Source organism: Rhagoletis pomonella, unplaced genomic scaffold, assembly GCF_013731165.1.
Source record: "Rhagoletis pomonella isolate Grant_MI unplaced genomic scaffold, Rhpom_1.0 Rhpom_scaffold_00010, whole genome shotgun sequence".
NCBI classification, from domain to species: domain Eukaryota; kingdom Metazoa; phylum Arthropoda; class Insecta; order Diptera; family Tephritidae; genus Rhagoletis; species Rhagoletis pomonella.
The window spans coordinates 29,209,558-29,225,349 of NW_023458564.1; the positions used below are offsets into that span (position 1 = coordinate 29,209,558).

Sequence of the window (15,792 nt, forward strand, 5' to 3'; positions counted from 1 at the left end):
CCAAGAATAAAATAATACCAGAGCGAGTAGGTTGAATAACCAAAAACGAAAAAAATACATAAACGACGAAATATTTGAAAATAGGTTTTTAAAACGATTATTAAAATAATAGAAAAGATTGTGTAATAACATTCATTTGAAATGGCGCATAAGCTGATGCAATCAGCGAAGGCTATGGAGCGTTGCCTTCGGCGAAGCTATATTACCACTAACCTGAATGTGGTAGCTTCAGGACGCAATGTTGTTGGAACGCCTGCGTTTATAGAAATACCAGTAATACAATATCTTGTGGAACAGATTCAGTACTTTTGCAAAAAACCACCAAAAGGATTTGAAAAGTATTTTGAAGAAGGAAAGGCAGCGGACAAGAAATCTGAGACTGATGCATCTAAAAACAAACCTACCACAAGTAAAGATAGCAGTAGTACTACTTCAAGCAACAAAAGTGATTGGAGCTTTGGTATGTTTACTAACAGCTCAAAGGGGTCAGAAGGGAATCGAGGACCCGGTGGTGGAGGCGGTAGGCCACTTGGAGAGGGTAGCGGCGGTGATCGCGAAAAATGGATAATATTTGGTGCAGTCAGTGCGGTTGCATTGGTTGCATCGATCGCATTTTTTGAAATGGGATACAAGGAGATCTCATGGAAGGAATTCGTCAATAAGTTCGTATGATTTTGTGGTACTTGCTGTATCTTAATAACTTTTGGTTTCCAGCTACCTCAATAAGGGCTTAGTCGAAAAGCTGGAGGTGGTCAATAAAAAGTGGGTGCGAGTTCGTCTGCTGCCGGGGAATTCACAAAACTCTAGTGGTGTGCTTTGGTTCAACATCGGCAGTGTAGATTCTTTCGAGCGTAATTTAGAAAATGCTCAAACGGATCTCGGCATTGAAGCCTTAAATTACGTGCCTGTTATATATCGCACTGAAGTTGAGGCGTCAGCTTTAACGGGACTGCTGCCAACACTCTTAATAATAGGATTTTTAGTTTATATGATGCGTAGATCAGCTGATATGATGGGCGGTGGGCGTGGACGAAAGGGCGGCGGTTTATTTGGAGGTGTTATGCAATCGACAGCAAAACTCATCAATTCCAATGAGATTGGTGTCCGATTCAAGTGAGCTCTGTAAACAAAAGTTAAGCAATTATTTTTAATTGAATTTTTTTTTATATTAATTATGCGCAGGGATGTTGCAGGTTGTGAGGAGGCCAAAATTGAAATTATGGAATTCGTAAACTTTTTAAAAAATCCCCAACAATATATTGATCTTGGCGCCAAGATACCAAAGGGTGCTATGCTGACTGGTCCACCTGGAACTGGTAAAACGTTGTTGGCGAAGGCAACAGCCGGTGAAGCGAATGTACCGTTTATTAGCGTATCCGGTTCTGAGTTCCTAGAAATGTTCGTTGGCGTAGGCCCTTCACGTGTGCGCGATATGTTTTCAATGGCCAGAAAGCATGCACCCTGCATTCTATTCATCGACGAAATTGACGCTGTCGGCCGAAAGCGTGGTGGTAAGTCCTTTGGTGGGCACTCGGAACAAGAAAATACATTAAACCAGCTGTTGGTTGAAATGGATGGATTTAACACGACTACAAACGTTGTTGTATTAGCGGCAACAAACCGTGTAGATATATTAGACACGGCATTGATGCGCCCAGGCCGATTTGATAGACAAATATTCGTCCCAGCACCTGACATAAAAGGACGAGCAAGTATTTTTAAGGTAAGAATACAGGATAGAAATATCCACGCTCTTTTAATGCGACGTAAGAAAGATTTCTAGATATAAACTAAAAATTTCATATATTATATTATACATCTTACGCTAAAGATTTGCTCAGTTGTCTAACACTTTTAATCTAACTAAGTATTACCCATGATAAACATATTTATAATTATTATTATTATAATTTTTTTTTAATTTTTATCATGGTATTACATATATACATTTTGTAGTAAACTGACAAATAACTTTTAAATATGTTTAAATAATGTTATGTACATAATATTTAAAAATCGCAATCGCAAATGGAATATAATTTGAAATTAATTTAGAGAATTATTTTACAGTCACTTAAAAATCTAAATTTCACATTTAGGTTCATTTAGGTCCATTGAAGACGGATTTGAATAAACAAGATCTTTCCCGGAAAATGGCAGCGCTTACACCTGGCTTCACCGGTGCGGACATTGCGAACGTTTGCAATGAAGCTGCACTTATAGCCGCACGTGACTCGCTTAATTCCATAGTATTGAAAAATTTTGAGCAGGCCATTGAGCGTGTGATAGCTGGAATGGAGAAAAAGACTAATGTATTGGCGCCGGAAGAGAAGAAAACGGTGGCGCATCACGAAGCTGGTCATGCGGTTGCTGGTTGGTTTCTAGAATACGCTGACCCGCTTTTAAAAGTTTCAATTATACCTCGTGGAAAAGGTCTTGGTTATGCACAATACCTGCCTAAGGATCAGTACTTGTTATCAAAGGAGCAGCTTTTTGATCGAATGTGCATGACTCTGGGTGGCCGTGTTGCAGAAGAGTTATTCTTTAATCGTATTACTACAGGCGCGCAAGATGATTTGAAGAAGATAACAGACAGTGCTTATGCACAAATTGTACGCTTCGGCATGAACGAGAGAGTAGGCCAAGTGAGTTTCGATCCGGGTCAACAAGGAGATCCAATGTTTACTAAACCGTACTCTGAAGAAACTGCACAAATGATTGATCAGGAAGTGCGTGTTCTCATTCAGAAAGCACACGAACGGACTACAGATTTGTTGACAACACATAAGGAAGATGTGCGGCGAGTAGCTGAGCGTTTATTAAAGAACGAAGTTTTAAGTCGTGATGATATGATCGAACTATTGGGTCCACGACCGTTCAAAGAAAAGTCTACATATGAAGAATTTGTTGAAGGTACCGGCTCATTTGAGGAGGACACATCTCTGCCGAAAGGATTGCAAAATTGGAATAAGCAAAAGGAGGATGAGAACAAAGAGACACCCCCACCGAAGCCGGTCCCTACTCCTTAAACGTAGTGCTTTTCTTTGTTAACTGGGCAGTTGTAAGTCATTGTAGACCGTAATACTAGTTCGTTTTGTTTTCTTGTTAAGTTTTCCATTCAGTGTACTGCTTTACAATACCAAGAGCGAAGTCAAATATGTAAAAGAAAAATTTAAGCAATATTATCTTCAGAAGAAAGATTGAAAAATAAAGTTTTTCGTACATCCTAAACTTTTCATATCGTTTTAGTTTTTCTGTATCGATAGCTGAGTAAAAGATCGCCCTCTCTCAGAAACTGGTTCAAGAAAGCCCTACTTCAGAATTTGTTTGAAGAACGCCCTATGTTGTTGTTGTAGCGGCTACAACAATCCCGCCCAGATCGGTGAATATCCCAGTCGTTGTCGTCAAGTTCCACGAACGGCAGCCCTAAGAAGCGTGCAGCCTCAATAGCGGTCGGTCCACAGGGACAAAGGCGTTAGGGTTTTTGGGTTTTCCGGGCATACGAAGAGATGCTTCGAGTCATGAGGTGTCTCTCCGCATGCCGGACACTCATTTGGTACATCTGCGTTTAGTCTGCTCAGGTATGAGTTGAACCTGCTGCTGTAGCCAAAGCAAAGTTGGGCTATTGTGGTTCTTGTCTCCCGAGGCAGATGAAGCTCCGTCTCGTCAATGTCCGGTGGTTGTGCGCCCAGAACGGCATTCACAGGTCTGGGGTCTACATAACTCGAGACTCACTCCCTGTGAATGCCGTTCAGGGCTTGTCGATATGTTTAATGAACCTCTGGACTTCGTCCGTCAGTTCGTAGAGATGCCTCCTGACGTGCCTGAGCGAGGACTCTTCTGCAAGCAGCTGCCCATTCGGGTGACCACGTCTATGGCTCCCAACAAAGAACTGCTTGCAGAGCATTGTATTATGCTACTTGATCGGGAGCAATTTCACCTCGTCGTGTAGGTGGCGTTCAGGCGGCATCAGAAGGCATCCAGTCGCTGTCCATACTGCGGTGTTTTGTGTCGTCTGCAGCTTCATCCACTGCGTCCTACTAGTCCCCGGCGACCACACTGGTGCTGCGTAATTTAAAACCGGCCGTCCTATTGCCTTGTACGTTGCCAGCAACGTTTCTTTGCCGTTGCCCCAAGTACTGCCGGCTAGGAACTAAGGACCTTATTGCGGCTGTCGAAGGTTGCTCCGAGTATTTTGGAGTTATTCACCGTCGGAATTGGTGTATCATCGACTTGAATTCCCAGCGGTAGCCTGACCTCCTTCGTCCAGGTGGTGAATAAGGTCGCAGAGAATGTCGTAGGGGAGAGGGTTAGGCTCCTTGCAGTGAATAAGCGTGAAATCTCGGACACAAGTCATCAATTCCATTCCCAATCGCCTTGATCGAGCAACCCTCAGCGTAGAAGACAATCGGGACTCCCTCTGGTGGTTGAGGGAGCTTTGAAATGTAAAAGGTAAACAGTAGCGGGGAAAGGACACCACCCTGTGGAACCCCCTGTAGCCGCTACAACAACAACCCCCTGTTTTATTTTTCTAAGTTTGCTCGATTTTTCCCTACACATTACCGACGAGTGTCGACAATTTAGATAATTCGCCGACCACTGTTCGAGCCTCTGTGGGAGAGGTGTCAAACGCCTTTGACAGGTCCAACGCTACTAGAATAGTTCTCTCACAGGGACGGTTGCGGTTGAGGCCACGAGTTATCTGAGTGTTTATGGCGTTAAGTGCGGTGCTGATGCTTCGCTGGGGTCAGGTGGTTCGTGAAATACGAGAGCAGCATGTCCTCTAGTGTCTTCGCTAGCGTGTTATCGGTCGACAAGAATCTCCTTTGTTGGCTAGTTTCCCCGGTTTGAGCAGTGGGACCACTCTCCCACCTTCCAGATGTCTGGGAAGATGAGAGTGGCCACTGACATATTGAGCACCTCCGTCAGGTACGCTTCTCCCGCAGGACCCAAATTTTTCAGCCGTCGGTTGGTGTGGGAAACGCAGCGAAGGTGCTCTCAGTAAATTCCGCGAAGCCTTTCCAATCAGCTTTCGAAAAGCTGACCGGATAACAATGCCCTGACATTCTAGGGTGGTATCCCTGCGGTCGATGTCTGCTTCAATAAGACGATACAGCACGGTGTGGTGCGTGATGAACGCTAAGCCACCACCATTATCTCGTTCGCGATCTCGACGGTGCACGTTGTACCCGGCATGTTGAATTGCTGTGCAACTTCGTCTCTTGGACCGCAGCTACTAATATACCATGCCTTCCGATGAAGACGGTTATCTCCTCGATCTTGTTCTGAAGTCCGTTACAGTTAAATTGAAGGAGCTTCAGGTGGTTTGGGAGACGTGTAGTTATGCGGGGTGTGAGGGAGGAGTGTGGCCTTGCCGCCATTGGCAGTGTGCGCTGCTGTGGAGGTTGCCGCCCTTTGGTGGTAGTGGGTGGTGTCGCAGTTGGGGCTGCGCAACACGGGCCCTCGTAGTTCCTCGTCCAATCTCGCGTGGTGCGCAGACCTGAACATGCCCTAAAGTGGCACCAACGAAGTTTGACATAACGTGCAGATTGTAGGAGGAACCAGGGGTTGTTGGCGCCGGCGTGTGGGTGGTGGTGCGGTTGTGTCTGTTATGTGGCCTGTCGTGGTTGTGGTGTGGTCTATTGTGTTGTTATGTTGTGGTGTTGTGGTGTCTGTGTTGTGTTGAGCTGCTCAGGTGGACTGGGGTTAGCCATGGAGGCTGCTATGTTTGAGCAGCAGGGGGCCACAAGCGATGTGTCCGTAATCCTGAGCAGACTCTGAGGTAACTGCACCCCTCGAGCCATTGCACTTGACTGAGGTGAAGTTGTGGTGTAGTCGTATCTGGCATACACAGCAAGTGTAGGTTTCTTGCCTTGGGTTTGACTCGATGCCATCCCTGAGCAGAAGAATACGTAGCAAATGTAGCCCTATGGACGAACAGCTTCTGAGATACTTCGCCAACCTAAACGGGGATAGATCGCCGAAATAACAGCCCTTGGTCAAGTAAAACCCGAGTCATTCCGGTACGTAGAACCCGAGTCATTCCGGTACGTAGAACCGGCTGTCGTGGGAACACCCCATCTCAGAACGCCCTATAGAAAAATTGTTAAGACGGCAGCTCAGATAGGGCGTTTTTGAACGGAATTCTGAAATAGGGCGTTCTTCAACCAAATTCTGGAATATGGTGTTCTCGACAAGATAGGTCTTTTTCGAACCGGCTGCCGAGATAAGTCGATCTTCCGCTCAGCCGTCGATATTCAATACCATCTGTCTGCCATTTCTACAAAAATGAGTTGCTTATATTAAAGTCCTCCTCCGTTTTAGCTTTCAGGTGTTCTCTCTCCCCTGCTCTGTATTGCGGTTGTTAACAGCCTTCTGGAGGAACTGGAGAAATTGGGTGATCGCCTATGCAGATGATGTGGCTTTTACGGTGATTTCTAGATTTTCTTTTTGAGCTCACTCAAGGTTACCTGAACTGGGTAACTAGGAGGGCGGCTAACTGCGGCCACGTAGTCACAGAAGTTTCTTGGGCTTCCAAAGCCTCAGCTCTCGCTATTAGTGAGGGTTCTGAGACCATTGTGCGATTGGTACTCACGCGGTGAGATTAGGAATCTTAACTGATCCCTTTTGCGTCAGCTGTCAAGAGGACTGCCTATCACTCGTGAGATTAAGATGGAAACATTTTGGCTCACACTTCCTGACCTACCCTGATGAGTTTTCAGGCATTAAAATTATCTGCATTCGTAATTACATGATCAGTTTTCGGCGTTTCACCAGCTAAATTAGTGGTCTCCGTTAAGCTTTCGTCCTATCACAAAGGACAATCTCTTAATTGTTCAAGTGCGTCCCCTGTCCGAGATAATCACTGTAAACTAACTTAACCTAACTGTCATCGATGATATTCATGTTAATCTCATATCTCATTTCACAGTAAGAATCAATACCAAGAACGATAACGGAGTCACAGGTGGGTTTGAATATTACAAACTGGTTAATAAATAGAATACCCTCATGATAGGCCTGTAATTTGTAACATCCTTGTTGTTATATACCGGGTGTCCTAGACCACTCGCCCGTCCCCTCTAAAATGGAGGGACACTTTCCTGTTGAATAACGCGAAAACATGACCTACCAATGCTCCATCTTTTGGTCGTATTACTTATTTCTGGTTCCGGTCGGAAGTGGATTAAATATCCCGGAAGGGAATTATTTTAACCGTTCCAGAAAATAATTTCCTAAAAACTTTATGTATTTTTAACCGAACTAAAAAAAGGGAGGTTATCTATTCGTCGGATTTTATTTTTTTTAATGTATGTTACCGCATAACTTTGGACTACGTTAACCGATTTCTATAATTCTGTTTTAAAAGGTAAGGCCTCACCTCACAGGTGGTCCCATACTAATTTCGTTGAAATCCGATCATTGGATCATGAAGAAATTAACGGCACTTTTAAACTTTTATATGAGAATTGAAGTCGGTTTAGTTTTTTGCTTAAAAATTACTTGTACTTGTATAATCCAAATATGTGGTAAAAAAATGTATGTCTAATTTAAAAAATGGACTTCCGGTCAGTTTAACTTACTTTCGGTCGAAACCGGGAGTTGGTAGGTCAATAAAAAACATTTCCTTCTATTTCAGAGTGGTGGACGGGTGGATCCTCGATATATTACATCAAATTTCAAGAGTGGTAATAACAAGGATGTTACAAACTGCAGGGATATCATGAAGTGCAAAACGATTGCTTCATTTTTTTTAGTGTATAATTAAGGAGAAAGTGTTTTATTCAGTTTCTAATCTAATTACACCGAATCAACATGGGATTGTTTATGGTGAATTTATGAACAGGTGACGAAATAAAAAAGCTTTCTCGCCTAATTTTTTTTGAAATTCGGCTGTTGTATAGAAATATTTCAAGGCAAATTTTCAAATGAGATGGTGTATTCTCGTTCTTATAACATCTCCTGGTATAAGTGGTGTTCGTTTGGAAAAGCCAGTAAGAATTAGCCAGCAACAAAATAAAAATAAAAAGAATAAAGTATCTTACTCTCCCAAAGAGAGAAACTTACAAAGTTTGGTGCGAACAGGAATTTGCAGAAATTCGCAAGCCTCACTATCACCTGGCGTCCACTGTTGCATTTTGAACACAATAAGTTTCTTAAATTATTCGCGAACACTTATTCAAAAACAAAAATATCCAATTCCTGTGGTGTCCTGGACACGTTGGGATATCGGGCAACGAAAGCGCAGAAAAAGCTGCCAAGCTAGCTTGCTTATCACTAACAATACTAAACCCCACAAGAGAAAAAAACTGACTTTCAGCATTTCATCTATCACCAAATAAAGTCTCACTATAGCCAAGAATTCTCCCTAAACCAACATCGCCACTACAAAGACATCTGTTACCATATTTCCATCTTTACAGGAGCTAGCCCCGATCTTAAAACCATTTGATTGCTGACATATTTTCTGATAGCTTTTACGAGCCGTATTCCTTCTTGCCAGCACCTGAAGCTCTTCACACTAATGCCTTTTTACCTCTCTTTTCTTTCTCTTGAAAAGGCGTCTCTATTCCCTCCTTTTCCCGGTAACGCACAATTGCCGGTACGCTTCGCCATTGTCTGCAGGCTAGCTTAGTAGGCTGCGTATTTGTATTTCCGCTGGTACCGGCTGTCTTGTTTGGACTAACAAATGTGCACTTTTTCACCTAAACTTCAAAAAACCAAAAGTAAACTTGAGCACGAGAAAATGCCTAAAAATCACCGGATACCCTAGTGTAAAATTCTAAATGTATGGCTGACACTTCCGGCTACACACAATCACAACCGACTGGCCCGCAACCCACACCAATACAACCGACTACCAGCAACTGATGTTCTCTTAAAAATTTCACTTTTAACGCTTTTCACACTCTTATTTTTAAGCTCGCTTCAACATTCATGCCACTTTTAAAGAGCACAACAAGCGCTTTCTTTCTCTCGCCTCTCGAGTAGCAATGCATACAGCTGCATCAACGTGCAGAGCTTTTGCCTTATCAGTGATACGTTCGTAAACAATAACAAAAATGTCAACAACACGACCAGTGGCGAATTAAATTCTATGGTTAAGTAAATATGTATTGCAAAGTGTGAGCTCTCTCCCCCAAAACATTATATTGCTCGTATCAGCTGTTGTTCAGCGCGCTCCAATGCCAATGTGGTTGAATGCAACGGAGCATTTAAGCGCTTCCAATCGCTCGCCGGTAGCCTACTGCCTACTGCCGACTGTAGGCGCAGCAGAGGCCAAAAAGGGGGCGGTGTACGTGTGTTGGGGATGCTTAGAGGTAGGGTGTTGTACAAACATACATATGTACGTAGGAGTAGCGACAGCCAACGGACGGTCGTGGGTGCTGCACTCGAAATGATTGCTGAAGTTTGCTCGCGCGCAGCTTTGTTGTTGCAGTTGTAGTTGCTGTTATTTTTCTATTTGTGTGTCGTTAGAACTATGTATTACTAGTTATCATTTGTGTTGCCGGCTCCGGTAGCTGCCACGATGTTCGACTTATGGCGTTTAGGTTACGTCGCTGCTGCACTACGTCGACCGAGTGCATGTGCATCTGGATGTGCAAGTGTATGTGTGTAGGTTTTGTAGGTAGTTCGCTGACTTGTTAGCTCATTGTTGTTGCGATTTTTTCTGTGTTGCTTACGCTGACGCTGCAACAACAGCGACAACGGTCCGCCGCTCGCGTCGTTCACCATACATTCTGCCATTTCGCCTGAGTTTATAGTTTCTCGGTTTCGATTTCAGTATCGCATAGGAAGTTGTCGCGAGCGCTTGCTTAGTAGAGCTTGTTCGAGTAGTAAATAAAAGGAATGCAAAGGCAAACGTTTGCCGCAACGCAAAATACACTCACCCACAATACAAATGCAATTTTGAGCAAAGAAAGGCACAACGAATGTTGTCAATTCTTGGTGGGTTTTCCATTTTTTTTTTCTGCTTTTGGTGAAGTGGTAAATAAAATATGCAAAATTGAATTAATTTGCACAAATACAAAATAAAAAAAAAAATTGAATGTGTTAAATTAGTATGTACTTTGAAAATTCAAGAATAGTGCAATTAAAATCCGTAAAACAGTGCATTGAAAAAAAAATAAAAAATTGTAAAACCTCTGTAAAGCGGCAGCAGCAGTAATTTTGAGAGCAGCGATTGTGACGACAAATGGGCAAAATAGAAATATACCAAAACAGAAGTTGCAAAGCAATCTCAAACAATTTATACAACAACAATTGCTAAACTGAAAACATACAAAAACAACGTGCAATAAATTTAACGTACACGCGTTTGCCAACAGCTTAACAATATTTCTCTAATATGTATAGGTGCAAAGAATTTATATACATACATACATATATAGATATTGCAATAAAATAAAGTATGTTATGTAAAATGAAATGAAGTATGGAAATGTGCAAAAAAGAATAAATGTTTTATATAATACGAATTTCGATGAAAAATTGCAAAAAAGGTGCACCCGCCGGCATGGCTGTCGCTTAAAAAAGAAATACCAAAGAATTTGTTTCGCATTTGAGAAAAAATTCATAGCGAGCTAGCTGCGGTTATGCGCTTTAATTGAAAAGCATGAACTCTAATTAGTTTGTTTGCGGTACCTATGTACATAGTCACATACCTATGTACATATATGTATGTATGTACATACATGCCTACGATTATTTATGCATAATTATAAATGTGCCTAAACTTTTTTCAATGTGGCTGAGGTATCTGCAAACTACATATTGGATGGCTGCAGTTTGAAGTGCCAATTTGAAACTAATAGCTATGTACATATGTACATACATACTTAAGTGGTAAAAAAGGAAATGTTACAGTTCGCAAGAATCTACGTTAAATATGATGTGCACATACTAAGTCCCACACTAGAAAGTCTTCTTCCGACAGGTCATTGTTGTTGCCGGCGTTGCTAGTGCCACTTTTTCCGTATTTCGTCTTATATGCTTTGTATTGCTAGTTTTGTTTACATCACACCACACATTCCAACATATCGAATTGCACGCACTCAGCCGGAGTCGAGAAGTGGTTATGGAGAGTACTTACTAGATTCGTATGCACATATATATATGTATATGTACATATGTATTTGTGGCGCACTGAAAACTTTTCTTGGCAGACGTCATTGCAACGTGCGTATGTTTTTTTTGCGGTTCTTTGCCTCCATGCGTTACTGCAATAAATAAATAAATAAATAAATATTCCCGTGGCTTAGTAAAGATTCTTCGCTCCAGATATGCACAACTTGAAACAGATGAAACTTATTCGAAAATAAACTTTCTATGACAGAGAATCGGAACTGATAACTGATTTAAAGCATAAATATTGCGCAAATGATTTAAATGCTAAAAACAAAGTTCCTTTTTATTTTACATCTTCCCTTCAGTTTTCTGGCAAACAAAAAAGCTTTTTAAAGTTTTACAAAAATTTTCAAGTTAGTCCATAGCTTAGATGTGTATCCATATCCTTGCTGAACTTAATTTTAGCGTCAAGGCAGTTTTCGTTACATAACAACAAATATCTAGCACGATTAGGTAATTGAATATTCCCCATTTTCGAAAACCGGCTTTCGAGTTATTCGAAAAAATGGCAATTTGAAGAAGACCGGTTCTCCATTTTCAAATTAAGAAAAAAACTGACATCTTTCTCGCTACGTCTCAAACCCGTCGGATCTGGCCCTTCCCTGAGGCGCTTGCAGTTAGATAAGAATGCAGACTACATGTAGTGGATTCACTGATTTAGACCAACTTTAGTAAGTTACTACAACAAAAAAAAAAACACTGAAAAAGTTTCGTTTGCTTTCCTTGCATTTTTTTTAAATAATTTTCTGACAAATTCGCCAGTATTCAAATAAAAAATTTACGAAAATGTTCTATTTTCATGTTCAATAAAATAAATATTTAGAATGTTAATATTCTGTTGTATAAATAAACTAGTTGGAAACCCGGTTCGATTTTAAAAGTAGATATGAATTACTCGGTATTCGAAAAATCAAGATTAAAGAAAATCGCCTAAAACAATAAAAAAAGTTGAACCCGATTCGGAAACCCCGAGTCAATCCCCATATCAACTACTAAGTAGTTATGTGTAAATTGTGCTTATACTGAAAATGAAAACAAATTTGGTACATTTTATTAGCCTTTACGTGCCTATAGTGTTATTCTAAGGGCAATGTGCGAAGTCAGTGACTTTTTGAATAAAACACATTTTTCGGCAAAAAAGTATTTTATTTGCTCAACATAGGGTCCTCAAAAAAGTATTTATTTCAGTGATGAACTCTTCATTCGGAAATCAGTTTCAGAAATAAAAGTTGCAACGAGTGGATTCAACTGAAAGCGCGCAAATCGATTCCGGAAATATATTTCAACGTTTTCGTGCTGCACTTGCAATCGGAAATAAAAAACCTCTTTTGAAAGACACTTTTTTCTGAAACTGCTTTCTGAAATTTCTCAATTTGACAGCCTTTTCGAAATATATTGCATTGCCACGTCTGACACGCTCTTTACCCTATTGGCCAACATACCACAAATTATTATTTTTTGAGTGCAGTTCTTGATTGTTTCTTGCTCTATGGTGTGTTTTGGTGAATCTATATTTCGTCTACTGGTTCGGATTGTGGCTACACATCGCCAAACACTCCTTTGAAGTGGTCACACGGTTGCGTTTATGGTCGAGTGTGAGCAAGCGCAGTACCCATCGCGCGGATAGCTTTTTTATATCCAAATATTCATGTAAAATAGGATATACCCACTCAGTTGAGATGCTAAAGGCCTCAGTCACTTCACATACTTTCATGATGCAGAATCCTTCTTCTTCTCGTTCTAAGCGATTTTTTCTGAGTTTAAAGGTTGGTTTTCACTATGTCAAATTCAGTGGCATTTGTCGTCAAATAAGTGAAAACACATTGTCAAATGGCACCAGAAAGTTGTTTATCGATTGAGTCGTGTACACGCGCTGCGAAAATTGGCTGTATGTCAGTGTCATCGGTAAGGGTCTGGATAAAGGAGATAAAGTTGTGTTAAAATATGTCGCCAAATTTTGACATCAAAATATGACATAGTGAAAACTAGTCTTAACAAAGCAAGCCAGTCGTTTCTCTTCTGCGCCAACCGACGCCAATTGGAAATTCAAAGTGAAGCCAAGTCCTTCTCCACGTTGTCTTTCCATCACAGAGGGGGCCTCCCTATTCCTCTGCTACCACCAGCGGGTCCATGTAAAGCTTATACAGCTCATCCATCGTCTGCGGTATTTGTCATCGCCAATGCATAAAGGCCCGTAAATAAACCGCAAAATCTTTCGCTCGAAAGCTCCAAGAGCCGCCTCATCGGATGTTGTTATTGTCCATGCTTCTGCGCTACATACCAGCACGGGCTGGATGAGTGACTTATTGAGTATGGTTTTCGTACGGTGAGAGAGGACTTTACTTCTACTCAGTCCAAAGTAGCACTTGTTGGCAAGAGTGTTTCTGTTTTGGATTTCCACGGTGACAGCAAAGTCCCAATGTAATTTAACGAATTTTGATCTGCTAATGATTCTGAATACATCGGTTATTGCCTCATAATATTATGTAAGGTTTCAACACTGCCATATAAATAGATAATGCGTCAGGTACAGTTGTGGGGAAACCTATTCTAACGGCTATTAACCTGAAAAGTTCGCATTCTGAAGATAAAATATTCACAGGGGTAAGTTTCTAGAAGGCTGCATAATGACGCAAGAAAAATAAAAGCAGTCTTTTTAGTGTTTTTTCAGTTAAATAAGATATTGATGAAGGATCAATTTTGGCGGCCGTTAGAAAGAAGAAGAACTGTTTTATTGGAAAAAATAAACTGAAACATTTTGAGTGGCGACTGTTTTTGCTTTAAGGTGCATAATGCGCTTTCATAATTACATACTTACGTACTTATAAAAATCTTAGTAAAGTTGCTGCGCGTTTACCGCGGGATTAGTCTCTCAAACGTTGGATATAAGATCTATTAGAGCATTTTGTATGAAAAGCTATAGCCCGCCGTCAACGAACTGATTTGGTCCTGTCAACGTGGCTTTCGATCTGGTAAATCACCCATAGAAATACCTCAACTCTTAGAAAAAAAAGAAATGGGATGGACCACTCCGTGCCGTTCGATATCAAAACGAAGTTTCTGGGATGGACATCTTTAATCTGATTCTGGATAATATACTAAGTGCTGCATAATGGAGCCACTCGGGAACAGTTTTATATATAAGCAAGAGCGTATAATTACAGATGAAAACTCAGTGAGTAGTTCTGGTGGTGCACGAAAACAAGACCAAGTTACTTGCTGGTGGTAGCTGAGGAAATGGGAGGCCCTCTCTGCAGTTGAGAGCCCAGTGGAGAAGGACTCGGTTTATCACTGCATTTCCAATTGGTGTCAGTGGGTACAGAACACAAACAACGGTTACAGCGCCGAAACAAGAAGAATACGAATAAATAACTTATGTAGAAGTTGACATTTTCATTTGAATTCAAACGAGGTTTGAATGATTTCATTTGAGCCATCAGAAATCTTTTACGAATCACCACTGAAATCAGCTCCCTTTGACCCAGAATACTCCATATATTCTTTATTTTTCTCTGTTTTGTCGCTTTCGCTTTTGCTTAGGCAGAAATACATTCGGAGGTTTGTCATTAGGAACAACTTTTTCTAATTAAGATGTTGCCCGGACTAGCGAACTATATATAACGAACACTATATAAACCAATTGGAGTGCAATGGGGTATAGTCATTGCGCTGGGTATGCAGTTACAGTTGCATGGCTATACTCAATCCCGACTCTTGCGTCCTCGTTCGCGCACTCTGGGCAACGTGAGCAACCCATGTGCGAGATGCGGTAACCAATCCGAGTGGAGCCTTGGGTCACGGCAGAAAGAGAGGGAGCTTCGGTGGGGCCACTCTGACTTATTCGGTTTAAGGGCTCACTGAAGTCTGCAGCGTCTGTTCACCAGTAGGTGCGGCTGCAAGCGGGTGTCTGCTTGGAGCAAGCGGCTCGCTATATAAACGTGTATTTGGTTGCGAAACCACCCCCGTCCCAGCAATGGGTTGTGCGCTGGGCTTGGGACCCGCCACGTAAAAACCACTTCCAGTGAAGAAGCAAGGCAAAGCCTCGGATGAGACCCCCCCTTATGATGACGACCACGGCAAATGTTTAAAGGACTACGATTTGAGGGCATGCACCTGGAATGTCCGGACCCTTAATGGGGAAGGTGCCTCTGCCCGGCTGGTTGATGTCCTCGTAAGGACAAAAGCTGACATCACCGCCATCCAAGAAATGCGTTGGACGGGGCAAGGCAAAGAATGTCTGGGGCCTTGCGACGTCTACTACAGCTGCCATGTAAAGGAGCGCAAATTCGGAGTTGGATTTGTGGTGGGAGAAAGACTCCGTCGCCGAGTACTGTCGTTCACCCCGGTGGACGAGCGTCTAGCCACAATCCGCATCAAAGCGAGATTCTTCAACATCTCGCTCATCTGCGCCCATGCCCCGACGGAAGAGAAGGATGAGGCATCCAAGGATCTCTTCTATGAGCGCTTGGAGCGCACGTACGAGCGCTGCCCCCGTCATGATATCAAAATCGTGCTTGGCGACTTCAATGCCAGGGTGGGCAAAGAAGGGATCTTTGGAACCACCGTCGGAAAATTCAGCCTCCACGACGAAACGTCCGACAACGGATTGAGGCTGATCGACTTCGCCGGGGCCCGAAACATGGTAGTATGCAGTACTAGGTTCAA

General features: G+C 42.1%; 1 protein-coding gene across 1 annotated transcript; it reads left to right on the plus strand.

The window, feature by feature from the left end:
- Positions 1-7: 7 nt before the first annotated feature.
- LOC118746219 (AFG3-like protein 2) lies at positions 8-3,231 on the plus strand. The gene is made up of 4 exons (XM_036480044.1): positions 8-662; positions 715-1,113; positions 1,183-1,723; positions 2,100-3,231. The coding sequence occupies exons 1-4, from the start codon at positions 142-144 to the stop codon at positions 3,027-3,029; spliced, it is 2,391 nt and encodes a 796-aa protein (XP_036335937.1). The 5' UTR covers positions 8-141; the 3' UTR covers positions 3,030-3,231.
- Positions 3,232-15,792: the final 12,561 nt, after the last annotated feature.